This window comes from Rana temporaria, chromosome 6 (assembly GCF_905171775.1).
Source record: "Rana temporaria chromosome 6, aRanTem1.1, whole genome shotgun sequence".
NCBI classification, from domain to species: Eukaryota; Metazoa; Chordata; class Amphibia; order Anura; family Ranidae; genus Rana; species Rana temporaria.
The window spans coordinates 19886119-19899524 of NC_053494.1; the positions used below are offsets into that span (position 1 = coordinate 19886119).

A 13406-nucleotide genomic window follows, 5' to 3' on the forward strand; every position below is an offset into this window, starting at 1 on the left:
ACTAAAAGCTGGAGATCAGTTTTAAAGTAATTGGAAGGAGTGTGGCCTATACTTAAGATGAAGGATCTGGCCTTGTAGTGTGCTGTAAAAGAAAAAAAAAAGTAAAGTCTTTAGTCATAGCAGGAAGTAGGGTGGAAACTCTGTCAGGTTTTTATTGTCTGTGTCCCCAAATAGTTATTTTACTTCCTGTCCAATGGGGACACAAACATTTATAAAAAAAGCTCTTATGCCGCGTACACACAATCAAAATTTCCGACAAGAAAAGTTTGATGTGAGCTTTTGCTTGGAAATTCCAACCGTGTGTAGGACATTTTGTATCGGAATTTCCGACAGCCAAAATTTGAGAGCTGGTTCTCAAATTTTCAGACGAGAAAAGTTTGTCTGTATGCAATTCCGAAGCACAAAAATCCTACGCATGCTCGGAATCATTGAACTTCATTTTTGTCGGCTCGTCGTAGTGTTGTACGTCACCACGTTCTTGACGTTCGGACTTTCCGAAAACATTTGTGTGACTGTGTGTATGCAACACAAGTTTGAGCCAACATTCCGTCTGAAAAAAATCCACGGTTTTCCTGTCGGAAATTCCGATCGTGTAGCATTTATTTCCCTTTCCCGCTAAAACTAACATAAAGTTTTTGGCTGGAGCTTTATTTTCAGTCTTTATTGCAGTTGCATTAAATCTAAGAATAAACTGAATAATAATAAATTGATAAAAAATTTGTATTCTTTTAAGTTACATTTTTTTTAATAATTTGTATAAAATATTTATTTAATATATAACCTTAAATAACAGGGTGAAGCTATGTGTGTTTGAAATGCTCCTTTCTCTCTTCTCTGTGTCTGTTCTGTACTTTGCTGTACCCTTGGATCTCTAACAAGACCAGATAAGAGGCGGTATGTTATGTGGTCACTTAGCATGCACCAGCAATCATTGCCCTCATCTTGGTGTTCATATACATCTTACATCCTTCATAAACAGTGAAGTGGGATTTATGTTAAATGTATTTATTATATTTATGTATTATTATTTAAGTGGGGTTTATTTAACTTTCTGCTGGAGCTGTTACTTTAGTCATTTTACTGTACACACAATTTTATCGTACTTTTCTGAGATTCATAAGTGAATGTGAATAGTCTTTATGCCATATTTTTGAATCAAAGTCTCAAAAAGTTACACTTCAAAGAGCAACTGCTGAGAAAGAAACACTGGGAATACACAAAAGTGTATATGGAACATGGGTCAGTTCTATGTAAACACAATACATTGTTAGGCAGTCAGTCAGGACAATGCAATGTACAAGTAAGACACATGTATAGAATAGGGATGAGCCGAACACCCCCTTGTTCGGTTTGCACCAGAACCTGCGAACAGACCAAAAGTTTGTGTCCCATTAAAGTCTATGGGACTCGAACGTTTGAAATCTAAAGTGCTAATTTTAAAGGCTAATATGCAAGTTATTGTCCTAAAAGTGTTTGGGGACCCAGGTCCTGCACGTATCAATGCAAAAAAACGTTTTAAAAACGTTTGTTTTTTTGGGAGCAGTGATTTTAATAATGCCTAAAGTGAAACACTAAGGCCCGGTACACACGGGCAAACATGTACGATGAAACCGGTCCGTCGGACCGTTTTCACCGTACATGCCTGCCAGAGGGCTTCTGTACGATGGTTGTACTAACCATCGTACAGAAGTCCGCGCGTAAACAATACGCGGGGCGTGTCCGCGTCGTCGCCGCGACGACGTGGGCGGGCCTGCCATTTAAAGGCTTCCACACATGCGTCAAAGTCATTCGACACATGCGAGGGACGGCGGGCGCTCGGACATGTACGGTAGGTCTGTACTGACGACCGTACATGTCCGAGCGGGCAGGATTCCAGCGGACGGTTTTAAAACACGTCCAGGAATATTTGTCTGCTGGGAAAAGGCCCGGCGGGCAAATGTTTGCTGGAATTCGGCCCGCTCGCGCCTACACACGACCGAACATGTATGCTGAAACTGGTCCGCGGACCAGTTTCAGCATACATGTTTGGTCGTGTGTACGGGGCCTAAAAGTGAAATATTCCTTTAAATTTCCTACCTGGGGGGTGTATAGTATGCCTGTGAAGTAGCACTTGTTTCTGGAAGAATAGTCAAACATTCCCATAGACACACTACTAAACCTTGTGGACAGTCTTCCCAGAAGAGGTGAAGCTGTTATAACTGCAAAGGGGGGGCCAACTCAATATTGAACCCTATGGACTAAGACTGGGATCAATTAAAGTTCATGTGCGTGTAGCACTAACCCCCGAAGGAGCTGCTGATTATTTTCAGGCGGCATGTTACCTCTATCTTCTCGCTGTCCAGGGTAATAAAAGAGAGTCTGAAGAATTCCAATGTCCACAAGATACGCTTCTTTTTCTAGGATTTATTTGCAAAACTTAGTAGAAAAGAAGTTGGAGGGGTGGAAGGGTAAATAAGGTAGGTAGGTTCAGGTGTACAGTCACACATAGGAAACACTCCTGCTTCCAGCAATCATTTGTCGTCGTCACTCTAGCCAGAGTGGGTATTGCTTACCCGGATAGGTCCCTCTCACTGGCCTAGCAGCCGGAATGACACACGGAATAGAGTACAGTCTCTGCCACAGACCTTCCTTTATGAGGAGACACTTTTGGTCCAGAAAACCCCTAACACAGGATTCAGCACCCGGATCTCTCCAGATTAGCTTCTGTAGAACTTAGATCTGACAGGCGATCACCATCAAGCCTCTCAGTGTACGGTGCATCCTTCGATGAAGTTTCCAGGCTTTCTCCCAAGATACCAGCCTCTTGCATGGTCCTCTCCAGGATAGGTCCTCCCCTGGCTTTCTTCATCAAGTGGCTTCCTCCCGCAGGACAGACAGCACAGGATAACCTTGAAAGTGCAGACCCAGTCTGACTACTGGGCCTACTAAGCTAAACCACAACCCCGAACCAACGTGGTCCCGGAGCCAGGATTCAGAAGCACGCACCCCTGGCCAGGCGGGCCACGAGGCGCGTGGGACGACAGACCGACGACCCCAGTCCAATGGCGTCTGTCCCTTAAGTACCCCTCCCCAAAATGCACAGTGGGACGATCACTCCCCTGATTGGCTGCTGAGGGGGACACCCAATACACCTTGACTCTGCTGCTGCCACCCTTGGCCTGGGAGGATAACAACACCCCCAGACGAACAATGGTGGTTTCTCCCAGCACAGCCATGGCTGGAACAGACAGGGCCGTCTTAATAGCATCATGAGCCCCTGGGCAAAGTAATGCTCTGGGGCCCCTACAATGGAGACAGTGCAGGAGTGCAGGTAAACAGACATCAAGTTGGTAGGAGGCAGAAAAGCATAGCTTCCCCTTTTGGGTGGAGCTCCGCATTAACTACATGAACAATCATTCTATACAGCAAAGAACATACTACATACATAAAGTAACAAAGCTGTCCTGTGCATATAATACACTGTATCTGCTAGATTGATGCCTCTCCAGCACTATGGCCCCTCTACGCCCTAGATATCCCACCAGCACTCTGATCCCTCTACAACCCAGATATCCAACCAGCACTCTGATCCCTCTACACCCCAGAGATCCCCCCAGCACTCTGACCCCTCTACACCCCAGATATCCCCCCCAGCACTCTGAACCCTCTACACCCCAGATATCCCACCAGCACTCTGACCCCTCTACACCCCAGATATCCCCCCAGCACTCTGAACCCGGGCAGCGTGGACTCAAGGACCTGCTGCTTTGGGGAAAGTGCAGGGCCCCCCATGCAGCTGGGGCCCCTGGGCAGTGGCCAAGTGTGCCCTCTCATTAAGACACCCCTGGGAACAGAGGCTAAATTGAGCAACATTTGTTTGAGTCAAAGAACAACCCCCTCTAAATGTACAGCAACGCCTGTTCAACAGGAGCAGGCCGCTACAGCATGTAAAGGCAGTCGTCCCAATACTTTTGACAATATAGTGTATCATCTTACTGTGTGATCCATGTTTCTGTCCCCATGTATACAGTAAATGAACTCCTTGTCACCTCATCTCTTCTTTCCTACAGGGCCTAGAGCTGTGCAGAGTGGTTGCTGTCCATGTCGAGAACCTACTACAAAGTCGTGACAAACGCCTGACCCTCCCTCCCAGCGAGATCACGCTGCTATAACCGCTGCTGCCGCTAGAGAAGACGTCACTTCAGTTATTCCACACAAACTCCTAATATTACTCCTATAGAACCCTTATCAATGCTAATTAATATTTGCATCTAAACTGACCAGGTAACATAATCCCAAAGGAGATTCTGAAAACAAAATCCAGTTTGGAGGGTCCATAGGGTTATCATTGTCATTCACATGTGAAAGAATTTTACAAAATTGGACCCGTGGCCACTCCTACTCCTTAGCTGGTCAACACCAGCGTCCGGTATGCAAATTAGGAGTTACGGCGATCCACAACGGTTTTTCGCGTTCGCTACGTCGCCGCTAGTCTAGTTTCCCGTCGCAAAGTTAGTCGTCGTTTTGGGTGCCTTAACTATAGACAGCACACGTATTGCTGTCTAAAGTATGGCCGTCGTTCCCGCGTCGAAATTTAAAATTTCACGTCGTTTGCGTAACACGTCCGGGAATACGGAAGTACGCTACGCACGTCGCCGATCGCAAAAATGACGTCAGTTCGCGCAAAGCACGGCGGGAATTTCGAAACTGAGCATGCGCAGTAGGTCCGGCATGGGAGCGCGCCTAATTTAAATTGTACCCGACAATTCGATTTGGACCGCCTTGCGCCGGACGTATTTACGATACACCGCCGCAAGTTTCCAGGTAAGTGCTTTGTGGATCGGGCACTAAAACTGAAAACTTGCGGCGGTGTAACGTAAACGGCTTACGTTACAGGGGGGCAATTGTACCTGAATCTGGCCCTAAAAGTCCTGCAAGCAGCATCTTTGGGGCGGGTTGGGAGCGCTGTATTTAGCGCTCCAATAACACCTTGCCCATTGGAATGAATAGGCAGAACTTTCAAAGCACCTGAAAAACTATTTAAAAACGCAGCAAAACTGGACTTTTTAACCCTTTTTTGGGGGTCTAAAAGTGCCCCGCTGGCGACCAAATAGCGGCCCAAAAGCCGAAAGAAGCCGAACGTCGGTGCGCAGGCGCCATATAGAGCCGACTCGCAGTCCGGCTTCTTTCGGCAACTCGTGACGCGCTGTATGCGCAGGTCGGAAAGATGTCAGTCAATTAGGAACGCCCAGTCCTGCACATTACATCCCCGGAAGCGGCGGTGAAAATACGGTATGTACGGCACTGAAAAAAAAAAAAAAACAGCCGATTGTCATTCTGACAACTCGGCTGAATGTCATGTTAAAAACATTTTTTTGGGTGAACCCCCGCTTTAATATGACATTTTTGTTTTTGGGAGTAGATGCCCTTTGATGTAAAATAAATGCTACATAATAAGAAGAAAATCTAATTTCAGCACCAAGGACAGCAGATGTTTGAAGGTCACTGTCTGAGGATTGTGATTCTCAATGAGATTTCACCTTTTATGTTGTTTTAAAGCAAATCTGTGCTTTTGCCCGTTTAGGTAAGATCTTCAGGTTTGCTTTTAGTACCTCCCTCCGCCAGCAGTGCGCACTTGACTTTCCTCCCCCACCACTCTGTTCAGCCACTCTAAATGGGAAAAGGTAGCTCTGTGTAAGCTCTAGTCAGAGCTTACACAGAGCTGAGGACTTTCTCGCCACTTTCTATATGGCCGTCCTGGTCCAATCCCCAAACACCAACACATGACAGAAAGGTGAGTGAGTCAGATACTCCTCCGTACCCAGAAGTACCCGTTATTTTCTTTGGAATTAAATGGAGTTTAGCTCTGTGTAAGCTCTAGTCAACGCAGCACCCGCCGCCATCTTTCCAGGCAGAGAGAAGAGCCCAGCAGAGCTCCCAGCATTGGACGCTAGGTTATACCAATTGGTCACCTTTTTTTTTTTTACATTGTGTATGGTCACCTTGGTGCCTATTTTCTATGCAACTCATTTGTGTAATTAGAGAGGCGTGTCTTGTTTATAGACATTTGGTCAAATATTTTTTGTTGGTTTTATATATAGATATAAAAAATTCTGTATTTTACTTTTTTCTTGAAATACATTTTTGTATTTTTTTTTTCATGGTGTTTTAAAACATTTTATCTCATATTTAATTGTAAATAAAATACATTTTCTCAAAGCTCTGCTGTAAAGAAAGTGTTTTACTTCACTGACATTCTTTTTTCAAACTATTTATTTTATTATCTGCAGACTTTCATTATCCAATCACGTGCAAGCAAAAATGCACTTTTTTTTTTCTTGCACGTGATTGGGTACTCTTTGTAAAGTGAAGCTCTGGAGCAACTGCAATTTGCACACGCTATTTGCCTTTAGTAAATCAATCCCTATAACTTTCACACAAACCAATCAATATACTTTTTTTTTTTTGTAACCAAAGACATGTAGCAGAATACATTTTGGCCTAAATTTATGAAGGCATTTGATATTTTTTTATTTTTTGAATATGTTCAATGTGAAATTTCCTAAATTTCCAACTTCCGAAATTTCCAACTTCCGAAATTTCCAATTTTCGAAATTTTCTAGTAAATCAATCCCTATAACTTTCACACAAACCAATCAATATACATTTTTTTTTTTTTTTTTAACCAAAGACATGTAGCAGAATACATTTTGGCCTAAATTTATGAAGGCATTTGATATTTATTTTTTATTTTTTGGATATGTTTTATAGCAGAAAGTAATGTTTGTTTTTTTTTGCCTTTAGTAAATCAACCCAATAGTGTCTATAAACGATGTTATGTATGTATAGTGTTTTTTTTTTTGTTTTTTTTTACTATACTAGTAATGGCGGTGATCAGTGACTTATACTTGAACTACGATAGTATGGCGAACAATCTGACACTAACTGATGCTGGGGAGGGGAACTGACTAACTGACATCACCAGTGACACTAAAGCCATGTGCACACGATCTGATGGAATCTATTCCAATGGATTTTTTCATCAGATATCCGATGAAGCTGACGTTCATCAGTCTTGCCTACACACCATCAGTTAAAAATCCGACCATGTCCAACGCGGTGACGTAAAACACAACAACGTGCTGAGAAAAATTAAGTTTTGATGCTTCCGAGCATGCGTCGACTTGATTCTGAGCATGCGTGGATTTTTGACCGGATTTCCCCACAGACGATCGTTTTTTTTCGGTTTTTTAACCATAAGAAAAATTTACAACAGGTTCTATTTTTTTTTTCACCGATGGATAAAAAACCGACGGGGCCCACACACGATCGGTTCGTCCGATGAAAACAGGGCTTAATACAATGATCAGTGATAATACTATACACCAGGGATATGCAATTAGCGGACCTCCAGCTGTTGCAGAACTACAAGTCCCATGAGGCATAGCAAGACTCTGACAGCCACAAGCATGACACCCAGAGGCAGAGGCATGATGGGACTTGTAGTTTTGCAACAGCTGAAGGTCCGCTAATTGCATATCCCTGCTATACACTGTCACTGTACTAATTGATTGACATACCTGTCAGGGAATTAAGTCCACCCCTCCCACTCATTTCCCTATATTAGAGTATTAGACTGACAGGTCCGCCAGCCTACCAGGTCTGAAGAAGAAGCGGAAGCTTCGAAATGCTTTACCAACCATCCACGTCAGCGCGCCCTCCGCAGTGAAGTCACCATGCTGGTTACAGCGGCGAGCGGTCGCTTCCTGCTGTCATCCGGTAAACCAGCCAGTGCACTCATTTGCCATGATAACTAGACAGCCCGGAGAGGCTGCGGGACTGATGACCCTTAATCTACTGTGCGTTTATTAAAGTGTTGATTTGAATGCTGCACTTAGTCTGGCGCCCCTCTGTTCCTGTTTTTCCCTATACAGACTCAGCTGCTTTGTTCTAAGGGTGCTTTTTTTTTTATATATATATTTTTGGGGGATATTTATTATAGCAAAAAGTAAAAAATATTGCATTTTTTTTTCAAAATTTTCGCTCTATTTTTGTTTATAGCACAAAAAATAAAAACTGCAGAGGTGATCAAATACCACCAAAAGAAAGCTCTATTTGTAAGAAATAAAGGACACCAATTTTGTTTGGGTGCAACGTCGCACGACCCCGCAATTGTCAGTTAAAGCGACGCAGTGCCGAATCGCAAAAAGTGCTCTGGTCAGGAAGGGGGTACATTTTTCCGGGACTGAAGTAGTTAAAGCAGAGGTTCACCCGTATATATGACTATTTCCCCCTAGATTGATGCTCGTTTTGTCTAGGGGAATCGGCTAGATGTTTTAAAATATGAGCCGTACTTACGGTTTACGAGATGCATCTTCTCCGTCGCTTCCGGGTATGGGCTGCGGGACTGGGCGTTCCTATTTTGATTGACAGTCTTCCGACGGTCGCATCCATCGCGTCACGATTTTCCGAAAGAAGCCGAACGTCGGTGCGCAGGCGCAGTATAGAGCCGCACCAACGTTCGGCTTCTTTCGGCTACTAGTGACGCGATGGATGCGACCGTCGGAAGCCTCTCGGAAGACTGTCAATCAAGAAGGAACGCCCGCTCCCGAAGACCCATACCCGGAAGCGACGGAGAAGATGCATCTCGAAAACGGGTAAGTACGGCTCATATTTTAAAACGACTAGCCGATTCCCCTAGACAAAACGAGCAGGAATCTAAGGGGAAAAGATAAAAAAACAAATAAATGGGTGAACTCCCGCTTTAACTTGAACTGACAGGTTTGCTTTAAAAAGGGGCCTGACTGCTGTCTCATATTTCCTGGCATGTAAAGAAAAAATTACAACCTGAAGAGAAGACTAGCTCGGTGCCAGCTTGGCCCGCACAATATAACATGGGGCTGAAGAGATTTGCGGATAGTGACATGACAGGTACACGCTCCAGCTAGTTTTAACCCTGCGCTGCCGGTGGCCCGGTATCCAGAGACAAAGGGGTTGTGTTGTGTGAATGGAGGAGCTGTCAAAGCGCATTTGAAGGGCGCATTACATCTGCCTAATCGCAGTGGCAGGCAAGTGAGGAGAAAAATAAGAAGTTCAAAGCAGGACAAGGAGAACTGAGTCTTGTAGAGCTCGGAGGCCCCGAGACCTTGCTGCACTTAACAACGCCTGAGATCACAGAACGCGCAGGAAGCGCCGGCTGCGTAGGAGATGGATTCCACTAGAAAGACTTCACATCCAAGTTTACTAAAGGTCACCTATTTTCTATCTCAAACATTTGTGCTTTGCATTATTTACTGTCTCAGTTCTACTTACAGGACCGGTCACCTGGGCTTATGTAAGTGTTGGAACACGTAGCATTAAAGTGGTTGTAAACCTTTATATATATATATCCAGTGAAGTGACTGGCCTCAGGTGATACACAGAGATGGAACCAATCCTCCTACATACATTGTACCTGTTCAGGCCCGGACTGGCCATAGGGCACACCGGGCAGGTGCCCGCGGGCCGCATGTCACATCTCCCCCCAGTGTAACATGCAGGGGGTCCAGAACTGTTAGGGGGGTGTCTGTGTACAAAACTGTGGGGGCTGTGTAATGTAAAGGGGCCCAGAGGTTCAGGGTGCTGTGTAATGTAAAGGGGTCCAGAGGTGTAGGGTGCTGTGTAATATAAAAGGGTCCAGAGGTGCAGGGTGCTGTGTAATATAAAAGGGTCCAGAGGTGCAGGGTGCTGTGTAATGTAAAGGGGTCCAGGGGTGCGGTGCTGTGTAATGAAAAAGGGTCCAGAGGTGCAGGGTGCTATGTAATGTAAAGGGGTCCAGAGGTGCAGGGTGCTGTGTAATATAAAGGGGCCCAGAGGTTCAGGGTGCTGTGTAATATAAAAGGGTCCAGAGGTGCGGTACTGTGTAATGTTAAGGGGTCCAGAGGTGCAGGGTGCTGTGTAATGTAAAGGGGCCCAGAGGTTCAGGGTGCTGTGTAATATAAAAGGGTCCAGAGGTGCAAGGTGCTGTGTAATGTAAAGGGGTCCATAGGTGCGGTACTGTGTAATGTTAAGGGGTCCAGAGGTGCAGGGTGCTGTGTAATGTAAAGGGGTCCAGAGGTGAAGGGTGCTGTGTAATGTAAAGGGGTCCAGAGGTGCAAGGTGCTGTGTAATGTAAAGGGGTCCATAGGTGCGGTACTGTGTAATGTTAAGGGGTCCAGAGGTGCAGGGTGCTGTGTAATGTAAAGGGGTCCAGAGGTGAAGGGTGCTGTGTAATGTAAAGGGGTCCAGAGGTGCAAGGGGGGAGGGAGCAGATACCTGTATAATCCAGGTATTTGCTCCCACTTCCTGGCATAGATCACTGTGGTGATCGCAGTGACCTACGCCACTTCCTGCGCCTACACTGTCCTCCCCCGCTGTCTTCTGGGAGACACACGGGTCCCAGAAGACAGCAGGGACCAGTGAGGACACGCAGCGTGACTCGAGCATGCGCAGTAGGGAACCAGGAAGTGAAGCTGCAAGGCTTCACTTCCTGATTCCTTCACCGAGGATGGCGGCGGCAGCAGCCGAGGGACAGATCGGCTTCGGCTGCCAACATCGCGGGCGCCCTGGTAAGTGTCCATGTATTGAAAGACAGCAGCTGCAGCATTTGTAGCTGCTGGCTTTTAATACAAAAAATGCAGGCGGACCTCCGCTTTAACCCCTTCCCTGCCAGTGTCATTAGTACAGTAACAGTGCATATTTTTAGCACTGATCACTGTAATAATGTCAATGGTTCCCAAAAGAAAAGTGTCAGGTGTCCGATCTGTCTGCCGCAATGTCGCAGTCCCGCTAAAAATCGATGATCGCCGCCATTACTAGTTAAAAAAATAAATAAACAAAGCTCTATTTGTGGAAAAAAAAAGGACATGAATTGTATTTGGGTACAGCATCGCATGGCCGCACAATTTTCAGTTAAAGTGACGCAGTGCTGTGTGGCAAAAAAATGGCCTGGTCATGAAGGGGGGGTAAATCCTTCCGAGGGGTGAAGTGGTTAAAAAAAGATGTCGAAAAACAGTCATACAAAGGCCCAAAAACGTGACGCTCGAGAGTGAATGCAGCTTGATTTTTATCCATTTAACCACTTGAGACCCGCGCTGTAGACGAAAGACGTCCACAGCGCGGCTCTCAACTGCCGGGTGGACGTCCTTTTATTTGCATTCCCCGCGCGTGCCGCTGGGGGCGCGCTGCAGGGAAAAACTGTGCCCGGCGTATCGCTGAGATGCCGATGCGCGTGCCTGGCGGCCGCGATGTCCGCCAGGTACCCGCGATCGGCAAGTGACGTGGAGCTCTGTGTGTAATGATGGGGTGTAAACACAGAGCTCCACCTCCTGTCAGGGAGAGAGGAGACCGATACTGTGTCCCTTGTACATAGAGACACAGCATCGGTCACCTCCCCCAGTCAGTCCCCTCCCCCCACAGTAAGAATCACACTCAGGGAATACATTTAACCCCTTCCTCACCCCCTAGTGTTAACCCCTTCCCTGCCAGTCACATTTATACAGTAATCAGTGCATTTTTTTTATAGCACTGATCGCTGTATAAATGTGAATGGTTCCAAAATAGTGTCAAAAGTGTCCGATATGTCCGTCGAAATATCGCATGCCTGACAAAAAAAAAATCGCAGATCGCCGCCATTACTAGTAAAAAAAAAAAAAAAAAATCATAAATCTATCCCCTATTTTGTAGGCGCTATGGGCCAGATTCAGGTAGAATTCCGGCGGCGTAACGTATTGCATTTACGTTACACCGCCGCAAGTTTTACGGGCAAGTGCTTGATTCACAAAGCACTTGCCTGTAAACTTGCGGCGGCGTAGCGTAAATCCGTCCGGCGCAAGCCCGCCTAATTCAAATGGGGCGTGTATCATTTAAATTAGGCGCGTTCCCGCGCCGAACGTACTGCGCATGCTCCGTTTTGAAATTTCCCACCGTGCTTTTTGCGCGAAATGACATCGCACCAACGTAATTTTTTGAACTTCGACGTGAGTAACGTCCTTTCCTATTCACGGACGACTTACGCAAAAAAAAAAAAAAAAAATTCAATTCGACGCGGGGAACGACGGCCATACTTTAACATGGCAAGTCTAAATATAAGCCAAGAAATAGCAGCCTTAACTATACGCCGGGAAAAGCCGACTAGCGACGATGTAAGAGAATGCGACGACCGCGCGTACCTTCGTGGATCGCCGTAAACAGCTAATTAGCATACCCGACGCGGAAAACGACGCAAACTCCACCCAGCGGGCGCGGAAGTATTACACCTACGATCCGAAGGTGTACGAAGCCGTACGCCTGTCGGATCGAAGCCAGAAGCCGTCGTATCTTGGTTTGAGGATTCAAACTAAAGATACGACGCGGCAAATATGAAAGTACGCCGGAGTATCAGTAGATACTCCGGCGTACTTCTGCTGTGAATCTGGCCCTATAACTTTTGCGCAAACCAATCAATAAACGCTCATTGCGATTTTTTTTAACAAAAATATGTAAAAGAATACGTATCGGTCTAAACTGAGGAAAAATATATATTTTTTTTTTTTAAATGGGATATTATTATAACAAAAAGTAAAAAATATTGTGTTTTTTTTTTTTTTAAATGTTGTCTTTTTTTGTTTATAGCGCAAAAAATAAAAATCGCAGAGATGGTCAAATACCACCAAAAGAAAGCTCTATTTGTTGGGGAAAAAAATGATAAAAATATAATTTGGGTACAGTGTTGTATGACCGCGCAATTGTCATTCAAAATGCGTCAGCGCTGAAAGCTGAAAATTGGTCTGGGCAGGAAGGGGGTTTAAGTGCCCAGTAATGAAGTGGTTAAAAATAAAAGATATAGTTTTATATTTGACATGTTAATAATAGAGATTTGGAAGGAGTTCCACTTTAAAGCCGGGCCTGTCACTTTATTAAAGCGTTCCCCAGTAGATTTGGGGGTGGAGCTTCCACACATGAGGAGCGCGCCAACATGGACGGCCATCTTGGTGCACCCCTGAAGCTTCCACGGCGGAGGCCATCTTTCTACTCCACCCCCCCCTGGGAGACGTTTCTCTGGTCACGTCGACAGTCTCGTGAAGCCTCCAAAACAAAAGGCGCCAGAAGCTCCTAAGCCTTAACAAAATCTTGTCTGACTGTAAAACCCTCGCAGACCAGCCCAGTAAAATATTCCTGAGTTGATTTAGCCGCCATTCCCAGGCGTCTGTTGTTTAAAAAGCCCCAAAAATGTGTTTTTTATGTAAGACGTCCGTACAGGCACAGCTAAGGCCAGCCCTGGCTCGTGGGGGTCCTACGTGATCTCCTCTTTGCCCCGCCCATGGCTAGGACTGGCAGGGCCATGAGCCAATAGCGGAGAGGATCTCTGTAGGCCGTGGCTGTGACGCGCGCACGTTTCCCCGCCCACTCTTTTGATTGACCCGCCCGTG

The 13406-nt window shown here is 45.7% G+C and overlaps 1 protein-coding gene across 1 annotated transcript in view; it reads left to right on the plus strand.

Annotated features, from left to right (window-relative positions):
- Positions 1 to 4396, plus strand: part of MYO15A (myosin XVA) — a 118498-nt gene extending 114102 nt beyond the window's left edge. The window contains exon 64 of the mRNA XM_040358434.1: positions 4050 to 4396. Coding sequence (XP_040214368.1) covers positions 4050 to 4151 — 102 coding nt within the window. The 3' untranslated portion in view covers positions 4152 to 4396. The remainder of the gene's footprint in view (positions 1 to 4049) is intronic.
- Positions 4397 to 13406: the final 9010 nt, after the last annotated feature.